Source organism: Taurulus bubalis, assembly GCF_910589615.1.
Source record: "Taurulus bubalis genome assembly, chromosome: 1".
NCBI lineage: Eukaryota > Metazoa > Chordata > Actinopteri > Perciformes > Cottidae > Taurulus > Taurulus bubalis.
The window spans coordinates 29,568,136-29,591,731 of NC_136589.1; the positions used below are offsets into that span (position 1 = coordinate 29,568,136).

The 23,596-nt window shown below is 40.1% G+C and overlaps 5 protein-coding genes across 5 annotated transcripts; 3 read left to right on the forward strand and 2 right to left on the reverse strand.

Annotated features, from left to right (window-relative positions):
• Window positions 1–37: 37 nt before the first annotated feature.
• Window positions 38–5,257, reverse strand: eif4a2 (eukaryotic translation initiation factor 4A2). Its single transcript, XM_079223885.1, has 11 exons — window positions 5,202–5,257; window positions 3,778–3,829; window positions 3,531–3,663; window positions 3,096–3,235; window positions 2,546–2,714; window positions 2,346–2,455; window positions 1,868–2,011; window positions 1,353–1,490; window positions 1,174–1,263; window positions 833–912; window positions 38–745 (listed from the first exon to the last, which is right to left on the reverse strand). Exons 1-11 carry the CDS (start codon window positions 5,228–5,230, stop codon window positions 601–603), a joined length of 1,230 nt encoding a protein of 409 aa, XP_079080011.1. The 5' UTR covers window positions 5,231–5,257; the 3' UTR covers window positions 38–600.
• Window positions 5,258–7,608: 2,351 nt separating this feature from the next.
• Window positions 7,609–8,592, reverse strand: setd9 (SET domain containing 9; the record flags this gene model as incomplete). The annotated part of the gene is made up of 1 exon (XM_079218246.1): window positions 7,609–8,592. The coding sequence occupies one exon, from the start codon at window positions 8,590–8,592 to the stop codon at window positions 7,732–7,734; it is 861 nt and encodes a 286-aa protein (XP_079074372.1). The 3' UTR covers window positions 7,609–7,731.
• Window positions 8,593–8,858: 266 nt separating this feature from the next.
• dcun1d1 (DCN1, defective in cullin neddylation 1, domain containing 1) lies at window positions 8,859–11,753 on the forward strand. The gene is made up of 7 exons (XM_079229844.1): window positions 8,859–8,946; window positions 9,571–9,784; window positions 9,902–10,070; window positions 10,410–10,540; window positions 10,619–10,701; window positions 10,792–10,888; window positions 11,098–11,753. Exons 1-7 carry the CDS (start codon window positions 8,944–8,946, stop codon window positions 11,172–11,174), a joined length of 774 nt encoding a protein of 257 aa, XP_079085970.1. The 5' UTR covers window positions 8,859–8,943; the 3' UTR covers window positions 11,175–11,753.
• A 728-nt stretch (window positions 11,754–12,481) lies between these two features.
• ccdc39 (coiled-coil domain 39 molecular ruler complex subunit) lies at window positions 12,482–19,821 on the forward strand (the record flags this gene model as incomplete). The annotated part of the gene is made up of 20 exons (XM_079234746.1): window positions 12,482–12,580; window positions 13,256–13,375; window positions 13,469–13,615; window positions 13,709–13,867; window positions 13,986–14,078; window positions 14,188–14,316; window positions 14,510–14,701; window positions 14,799–14,902; window positions 14,994–15,126; window positions 15,609–15,803; window positions 15,938–16,102; window positions 16,196–16,333; window positions 16,954–17,162; window positions 17,333–17,456; window positions 17,533–17,692; window positions 17,853–17,959; window positions 18,587–18,727; window positions 18,883–19,062; window positions 19,205–19,281; window positions 19,656–19,821. The coding sequence occupies 20 exons, from the start codon at window positions 12,482–12,484 to the stop codon at window positions 19,819–19,821; spliced, it is 2,838 nt and encodes a 945-aa protein (XP_079090872.1).
• Window positions 19,822–20,494: 673 nt separating this feature from the next.
• Window positions 20,495–21,883, forward strand: LOC306741353 (uncharacterized protein). Its single transcript, XM_079223633.1, has 4 exons — window positions 20,495–20,623; window positions 20,764–20,859; window positions 20,935–21,017; window positions 21,195–21,883. Exons 1-4 carry the CDS (start codon window positions 20,566–20,568, stop codon window positions 21,267–21,269), a joined length of 312 nt encoding a protein of 103 aa, XP_079079759.1. The 5' UTR covers window positions 20,495–20,565; the 3' UTR covers window positions 21,270–21,883.
• The last annotated feature ends 1,713 nt before the right edge of the window (window positions 21,884–23,596 follow it).

Sequence of the window (23,596 nt, forward strand, 5' to 3'; positions counted from 1 at the left end):
CTTCACATTATACACTTTAGTAAACGACAAAGCAGGCGTTTCCACAGCAATTTCAATTTATTATGACATATAATTTGGGGGTGAGGGAGGGTTAGCAAGGGTAAAACACAGCCAACTGGTTATGAATTTTGAAAGAGCAAGTGTGATTAAAAACCAATATAGAAATGAACATCCACAAAAGATAAGCAAGTTAATCTAGAGTAAAACATCTATTAAGCTTTCCCACAATACACCACACATATGATAGCATAATTTGCAGACTTTATACAGCATTTATACCTTTTAGTCCACAAGTAAATTACTAAATGGTGGAGAACATCAAATACACACATCTTAATTGAACATGGAAAGAAATACCTGATAAGAACCTTTAAGTTTTCAGACCCCATGACTTCGTAGCACTAAACAGCCACCTGTCGAGGTTAGAATCTACAACTGTCCGAGTGGGACCACCGTAGAAGTCACCTCGCTTTTATAACACATACCAAAACTCAGATCCAGGGTTCAGCATTGAGAAGTTTTACCCCTCGAATATAATAAGCACAATGCAAGTGGACGATCGCTATCACCGCGTTTAAAAAAAAAGAATAATCTCAGCGCTCAAATCAGATCGGCCACATTCATGGGCATCTCGTCCACAGTAGTATTGTAAAACGTCTCGATATCCCGAAGAATCCTCTTGTCTTCCTCCGTGACAAAGTTGATAGCAACTCCTTTTCTGCCAAAGCGGCCACCACGGCCAATTCTGTAGAAAGTAAAGCTGAGGATGAGCAACCTTAAACTCACAGGAGACTGAGGTTTGCTTACTAGTGCAATATGTAATACCACTTACCTATGAATGTAGTTCTCTCGGTTTGTAGGAAGGTCATAGTTAATGACCAAGGAAACCTGCTGGACATCAATCCCACGAGCCTGAAGGGGGAAAAAAAAAAAAAAAAAAAAGTCATTGAATAAAACCATTTAAAAAAAAAAGTGTTACAATTCTAGGACCTTATTCCGCTTGTCGCTCGTATACAAGTAACAGATCCCTACAGGAGAAGAACCCATTGTGGAGATAGAGCCCTAATCTACCCAGAGTTTTGATTGCTTGGTCACTTTAGGACTGTTGCACGTTAAAAACATTTGGGCTTTAACATTTCTTATACCCCCCCGCCCCCACCTAATCATACTAACCAGAAGATCCGTAGTGATCAACACTCTGCTCGAGCCAGACCGGAACTCCCTCATAATCACGTCACGCTCCTTCTGGTCCATATCGCCATGCTGTTTAAGTTTGAAAAATGTGCAGTATAAGTACTGATAAAGTAACAAAAAGATCAGTTTTAGAACCAAGCAGATCGAACAAATCCTACCAGAGCAGAGACTGTGAAGTCGCGAGCGTGCATCTTCTCAGTCAACCAGTCGACTTTTCTCCTTGTGTTGAGGAAAATGACAGCCTGGGTGATGGTCAGTGTCTCATACAGATCACACAAGGTGTCCAGCTTCCACTCCTGGAGATGTCAATGAAAAGCAGCAATACATTGTCAGCTGCACACAGTTAAGCTGACATTTAATAATGGAAGCCTACTTATCAAACATTTATTTAAAAAAATAAAATAGCATCCAACATGTAACACAGGATATTGAGCCAAAGGACACTGGACATCAAGAAAGAGGTCCCCCCATAGCCTCATTTCTAATACTGTGCCTTTAATATCCTTCCCTGGTGTACCCATGCTTACACGGCCACATGAGCTAAACCTGTAAGGCTTGGCTCCTGTAGTTTTAGCAGGGTGCTTTAGTGAGAAGGGACATTTGATATTTCTAACAAATTCAGCTTGCAGAAATGTTACCGACTAGTGTTGCATGGTGTTTTGGATGAACCCACCTCTCGCTCCACATTTATGTAGAATTGCTTGATACCCTCGAGGGTGAGCTCTTCTTTCTTCACCAAGATGCGGATGGGATCCCTCATGAACTTCTTGGTCACCTCCAACACCTCTGCTGGCATGGTGGCAGAGAGCAGCACCACCTGTAAAAAAAAGGCATTACGTGTTACCATAAGAGCTCAAAAGATATGTCAATAAATGGTCCAGCATAAAATCAAACGTAAACTGTCAAATTCAGACCCAATTGTTGCACTGCACCTTGAGACAGAGGTCAATGAACATTAAGAAAGAGGTTCGACCAAGTCTCATTTTCAGTACAGTGAGTTTTTAATCTCCTTCAACGCAATACTCTGCTAGCATTATTGCATGAAACAAAATATGAGTCACACAATTATAGCAGAATTCTGTTTATGCAGAAGGGTTCCACATTTAACATTTCAACAGTCAGGGTTGTACTTTTATCCAAAAGGGTCTTACTTGAATGCTTGTGTTCTGCTTCTGGAAGATCTCATAGATTTGATCTTTGAAACCTCGACTCAACATCTCATCAGCTTCATCCAGAACAAACATCTTGATACATTTGGGAGCTGCGCAGAAACGTGGCATTAAGTCACGCTTTTATTTGTGAAATGAAGCAACTGTTTGAGTGAGTATGGTAACCAGGACCAGTCACTTACACAAATATCCCCTACTAAGCATGTCGAAAACGCGTCCTGGTGTGCCGACCACTATGTGAGGGGCCTCAGTCTGGAGCTTCGCTATTTCACTGCGGAGATCTGTCCCGCCAATGCAGGCATGGCAGGCTGCTCCCATGTAGTCACCCAGAGCCAGAATGACCTTCTGGATCTAATGAGTGGGGACAGGGGCAAAAACACAACTTTAGGCTAATGGGTGATACAGATGGCACGACATTCCCACTGTGTGTGGAATAACTTTTCAGAGTGATCAGTAAAATATAAAAAATATCTCCAGTGTATAGTCAGTCCCGAAAGATGGTATGCCATCATCTCACTCAGTTCTCCACAACACAATATTTCAAATGCAAAGCCAGATCTTAGACCAATGCAGCCATGGACAGAGACTACACCAATCTTAAGATACTGCGTTTCATAATTTTTAAACATTTTGAAAAAAAAAAGTGTACCTTAGCAATTGAATTAGTGTCCTCAATATGCTGTCTAGGTCTGAGATACAGTTGAGGTCACTGTGACCTCAGAAACAGCATACCTGCTGAGCCAGCTCTCTGGTGGGAGCCAGCACCAGAGCTTGAGTCTCCTTCAACTCGGTGTCCAGTTGCTGCAAGATAGAGATAGCAAACGTGGCCGTCTTGCCAGTGCCCGACTGGGCCTGGGCAATGACATCATAGCCTAATAGCAAGGGGACACATTATTTACAGTAAGAAAAGATGTCTTCCAACATATTTTAACACTGCATTCATTCATGCATCTATACAATAAACATGACAATATGTCAAGTTGCATTGCCTCCTTGCAGCAAACAAGAAAGCTTTTATGTAACCAAGTTATAAATAGGTAACGGTATTGAGTGATCAGTAAGAAAATAAAGTTATCACCATGATTGGGTAAGTCCCGAAAGATGGTAGAGCATCACTTCACTCAAATTATCAATCAGTTAACTTATCAGTTAAATATGTTTCCGTACCTTTGATGCAAGGTATGATTGCCCTTTGCTGAATAGCAGAGGGTTTTTCAAAACCATATGCATATATTCCCCTGAGAAGAGTCTCCTTCAGGCTCATATCATCAAAGTTGTCTGTAATCTCATTCCAGTTGCTCTGAATGGAGGAAAAAAAAAAAAAAAAAAAAAAAAGTGTAAGCACACCAATTCCATGCTGAATGTACATTTTAGCGGTGAAAAGATGATTAATGCAATTGTGTCATGTACTGACCTCGATGATACCATCAGGCTCCATTCCATCTGGCCCCTCATGGTCTTTTGAGCTGTGTAAGAAAAGTGGAAGGTGATAATTATAGTTAAGTAAATGTACAATCATTAGTCACAAAAATGGAGATTACGTTAAGGGATAATATCAACTACAAGATGATGTAATCAATTTGATTGTAATTGATTTATCTCTTGATAAATCCATCCTGTAATTACTTTGGCTTAAACAGAGCATACCAAACCGTTTGCTCTTTAGTTTTAATTGTCATAAGCATGATTTGACAAGTTACCACAGACTGAACAGTGCAGTGCTGATGTCGTCTCAAGCCATAAACAGGTTGAACTTGTTTATTTTAAGCCAAAGTTTGAAGGCATGGTTCAACCACCTTTGCTCAGGATGTTGCATCTGGGCAGCACGCGGATTGCCCTCCCCCTAAACCGGGCGTGGCCACAACCTACTCTGGATGACGTATTGTCGGTCTGTTGCATCCAACTCCCAGGAGCAACGACAAGCCTTAAAACACCATTTGCATAGACCAAAACGTGGAATCACAATGTAGGGGCACGTCAGGTGATTTCATTAGGCCAAAAAATAATTTCCCCCATTAGACTTTCATTGGAAAAAGTAAAACTAGATTTTCTCATTTAATGTTTCGGGCCTCAAAGCTGTAAAAAGGCATCGCTATTTTCCTTCTTACGTCCAAGTGAATGAGACCGAGCGGGAGACGACATTAAAGGAATCGTTAATGCGCTTGCGCGACAGGCCTACGGATGCCGAACTTTATGAAATACTAAGTAACGTCCACGGAGATGACCGGGCTCTGTCAGCAACGTTGCACGCAGTTCCCTTTCTACATCCACGGATACGTCTAGTCAGAGTCGGGGGCTCCGCTGGACGCACGTGCCACATTCCACGAGTCGGGCTAAGTTACCGTGTATGTTGGAAAGGTTAGAGGCCCGCTCATACGACAACTGATGAGGATTCATATCAGCGTGTTAACTAAAAAAACAATATGTCGGACAGTCAGGCTTGCGGAGCCAACGAAGGTTTCTGCTGCACAACTAGGCCGAGTGGAGGCCTGCGCAACCTAGGCCCGTCGGCTACCGACAGCCACCGGCTAAGAAACCAAAAAGCAGTTTAAGAATACAACCCGCGTTTCATAAACTCCATATAGGTCGAGACAAAGCAACTTAATCCCAACGTCTCGAAGCGTAATGAACGTTAGTAAAAAAAAACTGAAACGAGGCTTTAACCTCACAAGGCTAACGTTAGCAGCCCAGTCGCTCTCACAGTGGTTGGGGCCTAACTAACGGTTCTCGAGATTTAACACATAATACGACATCTGGCACAAAACCTTTGTATTCTCAAGTGCCCGTGAGAACAGACTATTGTTTGAGGGGGGGAAGTACCAGATGTACGATAGTTACCTGTTGTAATCAGCAGAATCGCTAGACATGATCCGTTCCCAACTTCAGCATGCGACTGGAAAGATCGCTGATGGCGACGCCAGCTGCTTTTATGCAGCCGGACTATTTTCACTGTCGAACTGAAAATGCTCAGTTTCGTTGACAATATCGTCTCAGTTCCCTGACTTAATGTTTGGATCAAACTAAATTGTATTCACTATCTGATTTTTACAAATCGATATTACAATAACCTATTAAAATGTGAAAATGTATCAAAACTATATTTCTTAGCGGAAGGATATTGCAGTAATAAGTAGTGCTTGGGCTGCTACAGCGTCTCCAATAGGACAGAACTTGTCATGACAAGGTTGCGCAACATCTTTGGGTTCGTGTGAGGCCGATACAAGGTGAGTACATGAAATACAATTACTGTGATGATACAATTACGAGATTAGGATAAATTACAAATTAGAAGAGGAAATTACATCCTCATCATCATGAAACCAAATGTAGTTGGTAGGAAGTTTAGAGGAATGCAGCAGTGGATGCAGTGTTTTGATTATTTATTCATACATATTCTAATAGATTTAGGCAAATGTGTGGAATATTAGATTCCAGTGAGTTAGCTAACTATGAACGAAAGTTGCTTATCACAATCGAGGAGTACTTAATACATTATTTATTTCGATAAGAGTCCCTCTCATTTGTAACTGGCATGTGTAATGAAAGAGGTGCAGCAGAGGGAGAGGTGGTACGTTGCACATCCTCAAGAAACCTGATTCGACAGACAAACTTGTCTCACCAGTCTTTATAGTTTTCAGTCTTGACAAAATTATATTGTAAACTTCCACTGCTAGACTTGACGAACTCCAAATTGACATTTAGTAAATATATTTTTCTCTGCAGCTTACTTTCCACCTTTTATTTTACGCTGATCCTTATTAGACTATAACCAACATAATATATTATACTTTTCTGGTGTTTTTCTTAGTGACCAATTGAAATGACTAATGTCTTTCTCTTTCGTCCTCGCCCTTCTCAGCCCTTCATTTTTGTTTGTGTGAAGTTCAGCCTCTGAATTACTCAAGATACCTGGAGGATCTGCACCCTCCATTGTATTAGACATTTAACCATGTCTGCAGATTATAACCCCCCACACCCCCCAGATGTGGATAAAATTCACGTTAATCCCTGATTAACCAAATAGTCTGCATGGAATTCCTTGCCTGTGATATTAAAGTCTGCATTTTTGGAACTGAACTTGAATCTGACCTTACCCGAGTATTTCTTTTATGCTGCTTAAGTTACATGGGTATTTTACAGGTTCATATTTGTAAACAAAACATATGAGCACCTTTATGTGCACGTTATAGATTTAATAAACTGCAATAGTATTAGCTCCTCCTAGACAGCATGCTTTTTACACATCAACAGATTAGAATGAATCAACTAATATTAAATCTATTTTTCACGTGTTAAATAATTAACATAACACTAACACCCATAAAAAGGGCTATTCTGCAAAAATATATATAGTTTTATTTTTGGACACTTTATTGCATTTAGCTGATAACTTTTTTTTAATGCAGACCCTTGTAGAGGACCTTTGATTTTGTGTTGACTTTTGTTGTCTATGTGGATAAAAGCTCAGTGTTATTGAGCACGACGTGTAATTATTGACAGCAGGATCTGACAGTCTCCACCCGCAGTCCTGGTACTGATTGTCCCTTCTCTAACTCCCCTTCAGCAAGCCCAGGCATATGCCCTGGGCCTCACGAGCTGAAGCTCTGCTCCTGGTTGGAGGTGCTGCTGCCGGGTGTGGAGCTCTTCCCCATACCGCGGGAGCTCATATAGAGGCATCAGTATTTCATTTAGACTATTTCATAACGAGTTAAACATTCCTCAACTGTAAGTAAAGGATTTTAATACCTCTTCCACCACGCATGGGCGTGACCAAGGAGTGTCTAACCCTGAAATCTGATTGGCCACATAGGTGCCTCCTGATTACAATGATTTGCAATCTGCCCTATCAGAGGAAGGACCTGAGTTTAAACAGAGGAATGTAAGAAACCCGGAAGAGATAAAATGCCAATATAAGTAAGTTAAATTAACATTTACATTATATATTTTCCTCCCCGTCTGCCTATATTGTGTTGTGGACAAAGAGCTGGTTAATGTTGCCATAGACATTCAAGAGATATCTTTACTGAAAACAGTCAGGGGCCAACTTGGGTCACTACAGTTAAAAAGTGTGGACTGTCACCCCTGTACAGGTCTGAAACATGCAAGGCCTATGTGGTCTGTTTCCCTGGCCCAATTAATCTTGGATCGTTCTATATATTCCTGATATACCCTGCAACACTTTCAAATAAGAGCAGTTTTGTGTCTTGCATATTACAGTAAACCGTACAAGGTATGTTTTGCCTTTATTACAGAACAATGTTAGTGTACAAAGACAGAGGTTTTTGAAAATTGTATTTCTTTTTTAGGAAAACAAGTATGTTTTCTTCAGTTCTGACAACAAAGCAGAACAGTGGTGTGTACCTTGACTCTAATGCACAATGGTGTAGTAGTTGGAGAGGAGTTCCTCGCCTGCTGTAATGTCTCTGAGTGATACAAGGACAACACAGCGTAGAGGCCTCTGTGTGTCATTGCTGTAGTTGACATTAGGCAGATACTGGTGGAGCTGGATGGGGAAATTGTCCGGAACGTCGTATTCCTGGTAGCACACGTTAGCAGGCGTCTCGTAGGAGCAGTTGTTCACATACTGGCCAACAGCAAGTGGGTTTTGTGGTCTGGATGTCAGCCAGCTGGTGTCACTCATTATGAAAGGCCCTATTCTGTCCCTGCCACTGCATGACTTGAACACCATTTTGGAGATGCCTTTGTCATTTCCATCAACCAAGACACCATCGATACACCTGAATACAAATGGGTTTCTGATGGACTGGAGGAGAATTGGCTCATAGGCTTGATAAATTGTGCCAGGGTACATGGCCACTGTAGCTCCTTTGGGTACACATCCTTTGGTGACAAACACTCCAGTGCCTGCAAAGGGCAAAGAGCTCGGTTTCCGGTCGAGGCAGAATCCCAGTGACTGTAACATGGCATCATCTCCACACACTGCATTTCCTCCACACTGGTCCTCTTCACTTGTTACTTGCCCGAGAAAGCGAGCTTGAACAGCTCGGAGCTCCCCGTGATCCGCCCCATGGTTCCGGAGCAGGACCCTGAAGAGCTGCAGCAGGCTCTTGGAAACTTCCTCATCCGGGACGAGTTTGTCCTTCGAGCGCTCGGTCACCTGCCGCAAAGTCTTCTCATTTTTAGACAGGTTCAGTACCACCCAAGGTACAAACCTGTGTCTGTACGATTTCCATTTGTTGTGAAATATTTGAAGAGCAGTTCTAAACATCCAGATCAACGTCTGGCAGGTCGGACATCTAGCAAAGAGCTTATTTTCTTGAATTCTAGAGTCACTTCCTACGTGTTGCTCCCAAATAAAAGCACAATTTTTATCAGAATTTGTCAATATTAATATTAATATATTTTCACTGAACGATAAGTGTGTAAATTATATTCGTTAAGGACTAGAAAATGGAAAAACTAATTCCATTTAACATATGGCGTAACCAAGCAGTGACCAATTGTATACTTTTATTTTACTACATGATACTTCAACCGGAAGAACTTTCCCCTTGCCTCGTAAAACTTTACCCGCATTAGCCAGCTGGATGGGCGGAAAGGGAGTCGGGCGAAGACAAACATGGTAAGAAATGATAGTTTTTTACTCCGGTCTGCTGATGCTAACATAAACTATCCCGTTGGAGAGAATCCTATAGTCCCAAAGCTGCGCTCAGTATCCCACCTTCCCTTTACGTAATGAAAACAAACGGTGCTCTCGACATTAGCATTAGCCAACTAGCTCACGGTGAACCTAGCCAGCCTCGTTAGCTCACGTTAGCTAAGCCTGCTCGCCTGAAAGCCAACTGACCAACACAAACAGCCGACGTTACACACACTGCTTCACATATTTACTGATGTGGTGTGGATCATGTGACTATCTTGGTGGTTCAGTGGTATCACACATGTAACGATGCTATACATTTAAGGCTAGCCAGCCATTCAACACGTTTCCAGTCGGTGTCTGCTGTCAGGGGGACATGTTATTGCTGCTTGTCTTATGGTTATGTAGCGTAAACGTGTTCATCGGTGATTCTGGGTTTATTATAGCCGAACATTATTTTGGGGCTATTGTAAGCCTTCTGCAGTCGAAGGTTCCATTTTGTTTTATAACTGAATCAGATTGTTGCTTTTGCTCTTGCTGTTCTTTGCACTAACGTGAGTCTATTCGTGTGTTGCAACAACAAGTGTTTTGTATGTCTTTGTGCAGAACAAGCTGAAGTCCTCACAGAAGGATAAAGTTCGTCAGTTCATGATTTTCACACAATCCAATGAGAAGACTGCGCTGACCTGCCTGTCACAGAATGACTGGAAACTAGATGTTGCCACGGATAAGTTTTTCCAAAATCCAGAGCTCTATGTTTCAAATCTAAAGGGGGCCTTAGACAAGAAGAAGCTTGATCTACTGTACAACAGATATAGAGGTACGAGATGTTGATATATATACACTTGCAATACTAAACATTTTGACTGTTACTCATTGAAAAAAAAACATTTGGCTGGAGAGTAATTAATCAAGCCGTCTTCACACTAATATTTAGATCCTCATGATGATAACAAGATCGGCATTGATGGGATCCAGCAGTTCTGTGACGACCTGGCTCTGGACCCAGCCAGTATAAGTGTCCTGCTCATAGCCTGGAAGTTCAGGGCAGCAACACAGTGTGAATTTTCAAAACAGGAGTTCATGGATGGCATGGCAGAACAGGGGTGAGAATATATTTTCAGATGTTACAAGCAACCATGAAACAGTTTTATGTGAAGTGGACTTCATCATTAAACTTACAGAGATACTATACGTTATATAATATTGTATGTAGACATATGATGTGCGGCAAGAAAAGGATTGTCAGTATTGATATTCTAGGTTTTGTTTGCAAGGTTTCAAGTATAAACTGATTGATTAATTGTAAGTTTGCCAACGTTACCATTTAAACTTACTAATGAATCTTATGAATTGCTCGGTTTACAACAAACAATGATGATTGCACTTTAAAAACATTCATTTTTTTGCAGCAAAACATAACAGTCTGCTTTGTGTTTCCACAGGTGTGACAGCATAGAGAAGCTAAAAGCTCAGCTGCCAAAGATGGATCAAGAGTTAAGGGACCATGGGAAATTTAAGGACTTTTACCAGTTTACATTTAATTTTGCAAAGAATCCGGGCCAAAAGGGTTTGGGTAAGAATCTTTTTATACTTATCATCAACCTTTTTTAATTTTTTTTAATGTATATTGACCTTTTTCTGGTTCTTACAGATTTAGAAATGGCAATTGCATATTGGAATTTAGTACTGGCTGGAAGATTTAAGTTCCTTGAGTTGTGGAACACATTTTTAGTTGTAAGTTGATCCCTCAAGATTACTCTAAAAATGCAACCATTGTTCCTTCTCGTTTGCTTTTTTTTCAACTTGGCCCTACATCTTTTGCAGGAGCACCACAAAAGATCAATTCCTAAGGACACTTGGAACCTCTTACTTGACTTCAGCACTATGATCACAGATGACATGTCGAATTATGATGAGGAAGGTTTGTAGTGACAGTCGGCTAAAATTGAACCCATTTATCACTGTGGATGGAAGTGTCATGACCTGTAATTGTTCCTTTACAGCCTATTAGATTAGGGGCCTCTACCCGGCGTCACACAGGCTTATTATGGCCTTTCAGTATCAAAATATCAGATCAGTCCATAATCATGTCTTCACACATTGAATCTGTTTTATTTGTTCTTTTAATAGGTGCATGGCCTGTCCTTATTGATGACTTTGTGGAGTTTGCACGACCACACATCGGGACCAAAAGCACAGCAGTTTGAGGGCTGCTCTCACTATGGGAACATCCATGTGAGGTTTCTAAAAACCAGAGAGCGCAGTGAACGGAGGACAAGAAGACCGCACTGAGCTGAGAACTATGTTGCCTTTTCAACCCTCAGGACTAAAATATTTTACACAACAGAGACTTTATATATATGTGTGTGTGTATTTATATATATATATATATATATATATATATATATATATATATATATATATATAAAAAGGCATATCTCTTTGTTGGTCAACTTGTGGTGGTTTGGAACTTTTATCTTAAGTATTGGGCTTTTTGTGTGCGCTCAAGCCAACTCGAGAGGAGTCACCATCTTGGCCCATTGATGTGGTTGGGCTCCGCTCAAAAGCAGATAGATAGACACACTTTTGAGTTGTTATCTAAACACGAGGGTTCGCGAGGGGATGTTGTTCTTTAAATATTGAATTTTAATACTCTTGTGTGCATTCCTGTTTTTGTTTTATGATACATTTGTGCGACAAGTCAGTATAAAACATTGATTGTAATTTTTTAAGCATAATGCTGTTGGTTTAAACACAAATGTATAAAGATAAAATAAATGTTTCAATTTGGTATCTTTAAAGCTGCCAGGCCTCTATTTTTCTGTAATTTAGAGGTAATTCTCAGTAACCCCTGGTTAGAGAATACTTCTGATTTAAGGCACATATGCCTTCTCTAATAAATGAGAAGAATGTTTTGGTTTATGAGGTAAAATACCATAAACAATTTAAAACTGTATTCTGCCACACCAATGATGTTTTATTAATGACAGGCAGGTCATTTTTTACCTTGGCGAAGTCTGTATAACTTAATTGTCAGCCGATCTGATAATGTTTGGGTTGGTATGTTAAATTATATCTCATAAAAAAATGATACACAAGTGACTTTTAGGGAGATGCCATTTGCAAAAATTTAGATGACTTCTGTTTTCTTTTCGACATACATATAGGTTCTTATACTGCATCTTTGCATGATACGTTTTAAGGTATAACTCTTAACATTGTATGTGTTGTATAGTCAACAACTTCCACGTTGAGCGTGTTTGACACTTAATTTGTTCATTGAGAAGGGGAGAAATACGTCTGTGGCTCAATGGACTTTACGATGTGAGGTGACGCGCTGCCTCCTTGTGGTGACACCGTTTTACGGCAGAAGCGGTTGCTAAGGGCAACTGAACAACAGACAGCTTGCAACAGCAAACTGAAGAAGGAAACCGTTGATCGCAGCAGTTGATTATAACACTCATCTCATTCCCTTTGGTCGGACGGTGTCCTCACTCCGGAGAAGTTTAGGAACATGTTGAGCGCGGTTGACTCGGTCTTGACTGCGATGGGCTGGGACGAGCGCCTCGCTGTCCCCGAGCCTAACGCTCAAAACAAGGCTTTGATAGAAGAGGTGAGTGTGAGGAGGTCACAACACCGATACTACACACACTAGTGGGATGTTTGGCAGTTAACGGAAGGTACATTACGTTTCAGTTCAACCGTCAATGGTATCAGCTGGTTGAGCCTGTATTGCGGTTTAGACAAAACTCATTTTGATATACTTATTGTGTGTGTGTCCTCGAAACGTATTTTTCCTTATAAAGTAAACCTGACACGTTGTTGAAAACTGGCAAATATAAGATTTTAAAGTGTCAAAAATGTCTCTAATTCCTGTATTAGAAATGTAGGTCTAACAGCTACATATTTGCTTTAAGGGATGTTCTCTGTATTTCTGTCATGTTTCTCAGTTATATTGAACTGTGGCCAGTGATGCCTATTTTAACTTTTGTCTGAAGTTGTTATTTTTACTTCAAATAATCAAATTGATAGATTCCAGGTCATGTGGCCCACATGAGCTTCATCAGTAACATGTATATAATGCTCTATACATTGCGACCATATTGCAATAATTACATTATTATCTTTAGCCCACGTCATACCTAGGATTCACAAGTTGTAACTTGTGTTTTTGGTAAATGCATGTATACATATTGACAAACCATATGAGACAGCTGACAAGAACAAACATGTTGCAGACTACGTCATATATGTTGTGCTTTTAAAATAATGACTTCCTCAACAACAGATACGTAAAAAAGAGACAGCGTTGGTGCAACTGGAAAACAAACTTGAGAAGAACAAGGATCAAAAGCACTTACTAACTGAATACCTCAAAAATGCTAGACAAGAGCTGGATAATACTGAGGTAGGTATATCAGAATGCGTTATGTATTTATTAAATGTCAGACAAATGTCTCCTCTTGTAATTGGTTTCTCTTTTTGATTTTGCTGCACACAGGCTCTGTGCAATGCAAAGAGAAGGGAAGGAGAGTTGGAGAAACATCTCACCGCCCTTGCAGAAAGGGAGACAGGTCGCCTAGCACAGGAGACTGTTAAGATGGAGAATGATCATAGATCTTTAGCAGAAAGGAAGAACAAGCTAGAGGTCTATACCATCCACAAATTATATACTTTAACATAGAAACAATTATAGCTGTTTGGTGCTAACATACGACTTAACCTTTGTCCATATCCTTAGAACCATATCTTTAAGGCCAAACAGACGCTAGAGGAGTTCAGGAACCAGATGAACTGGGACCAGCAGACCATGGATGCCTTTTTAGAGGAGTCTGCACGCAAAGATGAGGACACAATGGCCATCATCAAGTATGCCCAGCAAGATGAGCTGAGGATCAAGGTGAGGAGAAAAGGGCTTTGTTAGATTAGCATCAACAGGCTGTGCACATATTCTGTTTCCTGTAAACTAAAATGCTGTTTACAACTGAACTAAGAGCTTTGTAATTTTTCAAATATAGTCGCTCACTCTGGCTATAGAAAAGAAGACACTGGAGGCCAATGAAAAGCGCAAAGCACTTGACAAAGAATTGACTGAGACTTTATCTGCACAGGTACTACAAGAAACCACTGTACATTCTCACAGTTCATACGACAGATTTGAAATCATTAAGACTTTCACGATGTCTATGGGAATACACTTTTGTTCTGCTTTCCAAACAGATTGCTTTGGATAAAACAACAGAAAATTGGCAGCAGGCGCACCTGGAGACGCAGCAGCTCATTCACCAATGGGAAAACACGATCAAGCAGATGAAGCAGCGAGACGCTGAGATGCAGCAGTGTGCTCTGGTAAAGTCTGTGACCTCACACATATGTTGATAAAAGACATGCTGACTTGTCTAAAGCAATTACAAATACATTTATTATTATTTTATAAAGCGCTGAGCAATTAAAACCAATAGAATGAATGCATGCATGCACGTTGAACTGATGTGCACTCAAGTAAAAAGTGTAGACCTGTCTTGTTCCTTCTTACATCCAGCTACTTGCCCAGGCCAACCAAAACATCAGGGAGAGGAACGTTACCATCGCAGAGAGGAAGCACTTGTTGGATACTCAAAGGAACAACAACAAGGAAACTGAGAGGAATATAACCATAGACAACCGACAGGCTATAAAGCTGCGGCAGGATTTGAAGGAACAGGAGACTAGCTGCAGCAGGCTGAAGGATGAGGTCAGCTTTTGAATCCTGTAATCAAATATTTTCCGTTGTGGGCAAAACTGAATGTGTCTTTCAAGAATGAGTGAGTTGATTGTCATTTGATTTGCAGCTTGATAGTTGCAAAGGCACACTGGACCGAGCAAACTCCGATGTGAAGTCTTCGACGTCCCACATATCCAGAATGAAGAAAGACATCCAGGATAACAATGACAAGTCAGTGAAATCTTACAACACATGTGTGCTGGTATATTATCACTTCAGCTTCAGTACACAAGCTCCGTCGGTATATGTGTGTGTGTTGTAGACTCAAGCAGGCCCGGGCCTACAACGGTGCACTGGAAGAGAAGCTGAAAGCTGTGACTCAGACAGCCCTCAGTGAGGAGGAGCGAGCTGATCAGATGGAGCACCTCCTCAAGGAGGAGGAACACACAATCAGGGTAAGCAGCCTGACGATCCTGAAACATAAACCGTTAATGTCGCCAGTTGGAAAATAATTCTGTTGTTCACTTCCTCATCTCAGAACCATTTTACATCTCAGAACACTTTTTTTGTTGGCTTTAGGCACAATCAAAACATAAACTTGTGTTGGTTTAGCCATGAATTTAAAGCTGTGCTAACCCCTTTCATGCTATATACAGGACTTCATACCTTGTGATTGGTGGATGTTGTTAGTGCTTTATGTGTCGTGAACTGCAGACACTTGACCAACAATTATTAAACACTTTTTATTTTGTATTTATATTTTGATTAACAGCTCCTAAAAACACAATAATTGACCATTAATCAAAGATGAGACATTTCTTTTTTCTGTAAAGATGCAAATACATGATCAACTAACTCTGAAACCCCCAATGTGCTCAAGATGCAAATGCTTTCTGCTGTTAGTGTGTAACCCTGTCTTATCTGTGCTTTGCTATAGGAGTTGGATGTCCAGCTGCTTGACTGCGGGGAGCAGCTTTTTTGTCGCAAAGAGCGTTTTCAGGCTCTCAAGACCAAAGAGAAGGATTCTATTGCACAGGTTTCAAGGAGTAAATACACCATCACCAGCCTCGACAGCCAGCTCCGAAAGCTGGAGAAGGATGTATTAAAACAGAAGATGATGATGAGTGAACAGGCACGCTTACCAAAAATCTCACACAAATGTGACTTTCTACAATCACACTACCCAGCTTTCTCTAATCTGCTGCTAAACTCTGCAATAGAAACACATAGACTCAGACTTTCCTTTCGTTCTCCTGCATTGTGTAGGACTCACAGATTGACGGCCTGGCTAGAAAACTGTCACGGCTGCAAGGTAACGTGGAAACGGATGAAAAACAAATGCTCGACGTAAAGATTGCTGACCTACGGAACGCCCTGGAGGAGAAGAAGATCACCGCCAACATGCTTACCAACACCCTCAAAGAGTCTGAGGTCGGTTTAATTGTCACCTCTCCACCATTCTGCTTTTTCACACACTGAACCCGTGAAATATTTCCCTCTCACACATGTCTTGGTCTCTGACAGGCTGATATTCGCTATTTGAGGAAGGAGATGGAGAAGTTCGAGACTCAAAAGAAAGATCTGACCGACAAGGTAGAGGATCTCATCCTTCTCCGAAACATCAATGATAAGGAGCTGAAGAGACTCAGGCTCAGGAAACAGGTAAGTAACTAACTGCTGCCATTGCATATAACATAAAACATAAACATAAAAAGTATTGTGGGCATGTGTGTGGTTCTCTTCAATTGGTTTGATTCAAGGTTATATCTCAGTTTGGAAGGTCATTCCTCCAATTTTTGAAATAATGATTTATTATTCAAGTAAAACTACCAGATATCTGGTGGTTACAGCCAGTAGTGTAATTTTTCTGTTTTTCATATAATCGTAAATGCAACACTTATTTTCAATGTATTATTTAATTAGTCAGTTTAGCCTGTAGATTGCAGGACATAGTGACAACTGATATTTTAGCACATCTTATTTATTGACATTTTAAAGAAATGATGATTAAGTAATGTAATAATCAAAATGCTTGTGAGTTACATCTCTAGCTCTCACCTTTAGGACTTCAATGCAAGCTGCTCAGCAATCAACCACAGATGTCAGTGTTATCTGTAGATACCAGATACCAAAAAGCTGATGTCATCAGTCAGCTGATAATAATCTTTTTAAGGGTTTTACACAAAAATATAGCTGACATTATGTCATGTATCTTAAAATGAGCACCATCTGCATGCATAACAAAACCATGCACTATGTTGACTTAACTTGTTCCTGATCAGGACAACTTGGTGGACCACAACATCATGAAGATAGAAGTCAAGCGTATGAGGGATCTGCTGTACAACAAGGCGGACAGCGTGCTGTCCTTGGAGAAGAGGAAGCTGGAGCTGCAGAAAGCCATAAAGGACAGGGAGGAAGAGGTGAAGGTCTACAGAGAAATGCTCAGCCACCAGCTCAAGATCAGTGAACAGGAGAGACAGAGACTCAGGTAACAAACAAAAAACAGCTGTGACCACAAATCTCACTCTCCTTCAGCCTTTGCTCATCCGGCCCACTATTCTATAAAACGTTGCTCTCAGTTTCATGTCATTCTTGCATGATTGAGAATATTTTGTACAGAAGAACGATCTCTTTATTTACCGATTGATTTTGTGTCAGTGCTGAACTGAATGAGAAACTGTCCAAGACCGACATGATGAAGAAACGCTTTGAGGTTGTAATGCTTTCGATGGCGGCTCCTGAGGGGGAAGAGGAGAAATCACAGGCTTACTACATCGCAAAGGTAAGAGGTCTTTAATTTAATTTCCTCTGAAGCTGAACACCAGCACGCTGAATCATTGATGTGTGCTTATCATCAGGCTGCACAAGAGAAAGAGGAGCTTAAGCGGAAGGGAGACGGTCTGGATGCTAAAATCCGCAAGATGGAGCTGGAAAATAGAGCTCTTGAGAACACCATTCAGTTGTTCAACAACAGTAACTCAGCATTTCGCAAATCCCTCAACAAAGTAAATACATCCAGTACGTATGACCAGGAAGACGGAATGAAACTAGATCAGCAACAACACTCTTAACAGGGATCATCAGCAGGAAATGATTCATGTGTAATTTCCCTCTTTGTCTGTTCAATCAGTAGAGAAGCTCATTGATCACAAAGTCATTTAGACTGTTTCTGTTTCAGGTCCAGAGCAACAGGAAAAACTGAAGCTAGAAGAGCAGCTGAGGGCGGCTGAGGAGACGCTGAAGTATAAGAAAAAACAAGTCCAAGAGCTCCAACAGGACTTACAGGTTACTCCTCCTCATAGACAGTTTTGAGCTGTATACAATCAGTTCATGATCACTAAATAACTCATCCTAAAAAGTAACATGGCCCCTGACAACACGCCCCTATTTGTCTTACATTTTGAAGATATCCTCCAGAGGAAACATGCTACCGTCAGCAGCATTTCAACAGTTTTTAATCAAACATCATTTTAATCAAGTATCAGGTCTGATGTGTCAACTAAATCCCACTTCCTCTTTTACTATTCACACTAAGTAGGTTATACAAAACTGCACTTAGTCTAAATTTAGCAGTAATGGTTGTATGTTTTGTATATAAAACATACTTATTTCATTACAACCCAGTTTCCAGCACAATTTATGTTGTTTCTAATCTTACCACTTTCCACTCTGTATTTTTCATTATCTTCCTTGTTAAAGCAGTCTCTCTTCATTCCTGTCTCTCCTCTTCAGTCGTATACAAGCAGCATAGTGTATTGTTTAGGTATTTCCCTGCAAGAGTTGTGGGCCATGAATAAACTCACTCAACAACTCTGTCTACCCAAGTCCTCCAGTGAAGTTGCGCTGGCCTGCGTCGGCCCCTATGCTTTGCTTTTGTGTGATGTGTGTCGGTGTGCACCTCTCTGTTTCCAGGACATGAACAATACTTTGGAGAGTTTGCTGCAAGAGGAGAATGTGGAGAAAGATAAGATCGAACACAAACACTCACTCATCAGTAAACTGAATAAAGAAATCGCTTCCCAGCAGGAGAAGGTTGACAGAGCCACAAAGCAGGTTTGATGCTTGTCCTACTTTTCCTGAACACTGGGGCTTAGGAGTGGATAAAGGAATAATGTTGTGTGTATTTATATTATGGGTATCTTAGACCCCAATATTATCTGTCACAATAATCACATTTTTGTTTTCTGTGTGTCCTCTCCGTCTGCCAGTGCTCTAAACTGACGAAAGAGATCCGCTCAGGACAAAACACCAAGACGGAGACTTTTGAGGAGAAGGACATAAAGCTGAGGGAGTTGAAAGAATTCAATAAGAGTATCAACAGCATGCTGAACGAGGCCATGGAGGACAAACCTGACCTCAGATTAGTTTTGGAGAAATACTTCCTGCAGGTATATACAAAATTGACACTTTTTTAATTCAGAGGATTGATTTAGCATTTAGCCATGATAAGTTGTTCTTTATTGTCATTTATGGGATTCATGGAGTTGCAAAAACAAATGCCTTTACTTTGAGTGTGTCTCGCTCTTTCAGGCCAATCTGTCTCTTCCATCCCCATCTTCCACTCCTTCTAGCCATCGGAGCTCCAAGACAAGTTGTGCCTCTTTCAGGTCAGACTTGATTCATTCTTAATTAAAACTGTTCCACAGAGAAGGTAATAATAAAGGTTAGAGAAACAATCAGGGTTTTTTGGCAGATGGTCATGAGTTTAAATTATAAGACTTATCGTAAAAGTGTGCTTGAGGAAACTGCTCTTGTCAATGGAACATAACCTTTAGCTGAAAAAGACTGTGGTTGTACTGGTATGCTCCACAGTCTGATTGAGAAGAATTCACATATAGAATTGATATAATGTTAGAATATGAAGCATATATAAAACATTAAAATATGTCACCCTGTGTACTTGTCATGCAAAAGATTGGAGACTCACTTATGCCGCTCTTCCTCTGTAGCTTTATGTTGCTGTTGTCCCTCTGTGCTGCAGGTCTTCTTCGTCCTCAGCCAGCAGCAGCCCCAGGGCCTCTGCACTTCACTCCCCCGTGATGAAGACTGTGGAACTGTGCTTGGATCTGACCATGACCTCCCCTCCTACCACCACCTCCGGACGTTCCAGCTCTGCAAGCAGCAGCAGCAGCTTAAAGAACCCATAGTGATTATTAGATATAAGAGGATTACAGTTGTTTGCAGTCAGTACTAATAGATGACCATCTCCTTATATGATGTGATGTGTAATTCTGTTAAGTTGTAAAAAGATGTTCTTGTGTTTGGTGTCATAATGTATTTTAATGCATTAAAAAGTATGTTATTGTTCATTTAAGTATTATTCTTAAAAAAAAAGGCTGGATGTGCCCACAATATGTATCTGAACAGACTTTAGTTTGACAAAAATCTAAATAACTGATTTATGTTTTTCTTCAATTAAAAAAAAAAGTACCAGAAAAAACGTAGAGCTATTGTTTGCGCCCATCAGAATTTCCTGCCTCAATTGGCTTTTGCGTGTTTTAAGTTTAATCAAAAATGTATTATATCGCAAATATCCCACTCTTGATCTTTTCTTTGGATAATTCACAGGGTCTGGAATTATTTCGCTTTGCGGAAGAATCAGTAAAAAAACAACACGCAGTGCTGATATTAAATTTGCATAGAGGATGGTAAACTTCTTTCTCAGGTTTCATTGAACAGTATGTGTTCATTATCTGTTCATCATTACCTGCTTGTGTTGCCCAGCCCTTTTTTTTTGAGAAACTGAGCTATTGTTGTGTAACGCCACACCCTCTGCATAAGGGTTACACTTCCTGGTACAGGACAAAAGTAGCCAGATACCCTGGGGAACAGCAGAGGGCAGAAGGCTTTTCACTACAGATTTCACACTTCTTGGGGAATTAAGCTTCAACATGCTGCTGCTGATTCTCTTTGCTGGGTGTTTGGCTTCATGTGCTGCACAAACAACATGTGAGTAATTTAAATTATTGGGAGATGTAAAGGAGATCCTTTTAAATGTGTATACTGTGAGTACATTTATGTAGTTTGTAGGGAGTAGTTCAACTGTCTAGATTTGAAATGGGGTCTAATTTCTTTGAACGTTTCCCCAGCACCCTCCCCCTCCCTCTCCACTGTCCCAGGTGGGATACCGCCTCTCATAATGTTAAATACTGCAAGCCTGCCTCCACTTGAGTCAACAGACAATGGTAAGTGCATTTTAAGCTCGCACAATATGATTCAACTTGATGTCTGATATGATTTTAATGAATTTCCTTTTGTAGGGACAGTTTTGGCCTACCTTGTGACAACTGTCAAGTCCTACATTGAGCTAAATGAAGCAACAATAGCTCCAGTCATGGACCAGGTAAGTCCCTATAACCTTGTTCACTGTCTTCACAAATGTCCAATTCTGGCTTTCATTTCTATGATAATACGAGTCATAATTGATAGTGCTATCTGATATAATCTATCTGTGTGGTTATTGCCTGTATGGTGAACACTGAATTGTGTATGATGAGTAAAAATAATTTGTGTCTTTCAGTTGAAGCGCATCATCCAGCAGAGGCTTCCTGATGTGGAGTTTATAGTTACAGTGAAGAACATCGACAAAGTATGACTACAACTTAAACACGAGCGTATGAGACGTTATGAGAAATGTGTTATTTTTGCTATATAACTCAAATGACACACAGCTTACGCATCCATACGTGCACTATTTTTCTGTAAAAAAATCATTCTTAAATTGTACACAATCAACTGTTTTGTGACCATCTTACAAAACACAAATTACGAATAAAAACCTAATACTTTGCAGTCAAAGAAATACATAGAAATTAAAGTGATTTGTGTCTTTGTTTTTTAATTTCTTGATTATCAATAACTCGTTCTAAACTTCTGCTTGCATGCAGTGCGAGTCTCATGGCAGGAAGAAAACACACAACAACAATGTTCATGTTCAGTTACAAACATGCTCGGAAACTGAGGCAATGCCGTGTTTCATTAGTGACAGAAAAACTGTTGGCAGAAGTGAAAATGATTTGCAGAACATAATGACTGGAATAATGAATGACTTCCAGCCAAGTACGCCTAAACCAGTAGTTCTCGAATAGAGGTACGTGTACTGGGTACATGAGATTTACAAAATATAGATGTAAAAGTAACATCCGTTCAAAAATCCTTTAAAAATAGTTAATTAATACATATTCAATCAAATATAAGTGTAAGTTCATAAACTGAATTGTATATATTCTATATTAAATCAGACACTGATTGCACAGCGCTGTGTATTACATTTTTTTTTCAACCGAGAATGCTTTGTGCTGGTTAGGAGGTACTTTACAGGGGGTACATCACTCAAAAAAAGCCTAAACAATCAACCAAGTTAAAGCAGATAAATGAATGTCACTGTCGATTGTCCTGAAGAGCATTTTTGACTCAGTAAAATCCAAATAGTAAGAGGGTTTAGTTCAGGATCAGGAAATGTTCCTAGTGACATCATGGTAGTTTCCCAGGCGGCATCACAATCTTCAAACAAGGGCTGATTGAAAAAGGTTAGACAATAAGGAAGGACACTGATACACAAAGTAAAATAGGCTGCTTCAGCCATGTGCACTGACACATCAGCAAACTTGTGTGGTAAGAAAAAACTAACTGTCTGTGTGTTTACTAATATTTGTGGATTGTTTTACATTTTTAGAATACATTATAATGTTAAGATTTAAAATCAGACAGCATTTATTTGACTACAGACAGTTATATGAATGTAATTATTAATATGGCCATAAAAAAAGTTAAGAATTATCAGGGAATTTCCAATGAATGTTAGATTTATGTACTTTTGCTGCAGTTCCGCTTTTAGCCTGTAGAGGGCAGGCTGAAAATTAGAGGTTTGGGATGGCCCTTCTCTGACACAACCTGCTCACATTATAAGCCTACTTTTTTTTTAACCACCCAATATCAAATATAGAGTTTTTTATATTTTCTTTTATTTCATTTTAACATAACACCTTTCCGAAATGTTATGTCAAGAGAATACAAAGGACTCTTTTCTGTGGGCACAGTCATGTGGATCATGCTCCATGACAAAAGCTATTTATAGGCAGTATCTGTGTCATGGTCTCAAAAGAAAACAGATTGTAATCAGTGTGAGAACAGATAATCTCCAGTGTGGTGTCAGTGGTGCTGTTAAACCGTGTTGCTATCACCAAGGGGAAGAGGATCAAGTACTCCAATGACCATAAAGTGTTGTTTCGATTTCTTGAACAAAGATCGTAGAGTGCTGCAGAGATGATTTATTTTTGTAGGAAGTTAGCATCGACAAAGGGCCATCTTGGATTATTGAAAAAAAAAACTTCTGTGGCAAACACATGTTTATTATACTATACATGTTTTGATCAGCAAGATAATCTTCACAAATTAACGCCACTTCTATGATTTTTGAAAAGCTATTGTTATGCTAATTAACTACTCCATTGTATTTGTGTGATGACGTTTTGTAGTCTCATTTAGCCACTTGCTAGCAGCTGCCTTTTTAAAGACACATAAAAGCCTCAAAATGTTATTACTGACGTATTTTATATTGTAGAACAAAACTATACAATCTCTTAAGCATAGACCTCATTTCAGGCATCATACCAAAAACGTATCAAAAAAACCTCAACTTTCATGGGAACTGAAAGTGCAAAAATGCTGGCTAATTTCCGGGTTTTCGGACTCATTGCTCAGCACTTTATCATAAGATGATGATACATTTATAACAATGTTCTACCCACTTGGTGGTCATTAGGGTCCAATATAAAAGGTTTTCAAACTCCATGCTCACATAGGTTCTGGTCACTGAGCTCAGATAACGATTATTTGATCAGACTCCTCAAGTACAACAGAACCTTAGTTTTATAAGACTGCAGCTCCTCAGTACATCTGACGTCTGTTACGTCATCATGC

Excerpts from the sequence above, each read along its gene's own strand:
- eif4a2 (XM_079223885.1), bottom strand. The coding sequence starts at position 5,230 with ATGTCTAGCGATTCTGCTGATTACAACAG. Across the intron at positions 3,664-3,777 it reads AGCCTGATGGTATCATCGAG|AGCAACTGGAATGAGATTAC; the intron begins GTCAGTACATGA and ends TCCTCCATTCAG. Across the intron at positions 1,264-1,352 it reads ACTTCACAGTCTCTGCTCTG|CATGGCGATATGGACCAGAA; the intron begins GTAGGATTTGTT and ends AAACTTAAACAG.
- dcun1d1 (XM_079229844.1), top strand. Across the intron at positions 10,702-10,791 it reads TGTGGAACACATTTTTAGTT|GAGCACCACAAAAGATCAAT; the intron begins GTAAGTTGATCC and ends CATCTTTTGCAG. Across the intron at positions 10,889-11,097 it reads GTCGAATTATGATGAGGAAG|GTGCATGGCCTGTCCTTATT; the intron begins GTTTGTAGTGAC and ends TTCTTTTAATAG.
- LOC306741353 (XM_079223633.1), top strand. The coding sequence starts at position 20,566 with ATGCTGCTGCTGATTCTCTTTGCTGGGTGTTTGGCTTCATGTGCTGCA. Across the intron at positions 20,860-20,934 it reads ACTTGAGTCAACAGACAATG|GGACAGTTTTGGCCTACCTT; the intron begins GTAAGTGCATTT and ends TTCCTTTTGTAG. Across the intron at positions 21,018-21,194 it reads TAGCTCCAGTCATGGACCAG|TTGAAGCGCATCATCCAGCA; the intron begins GTAAGTCCCTAT and ends TGTGTCTTTCAG.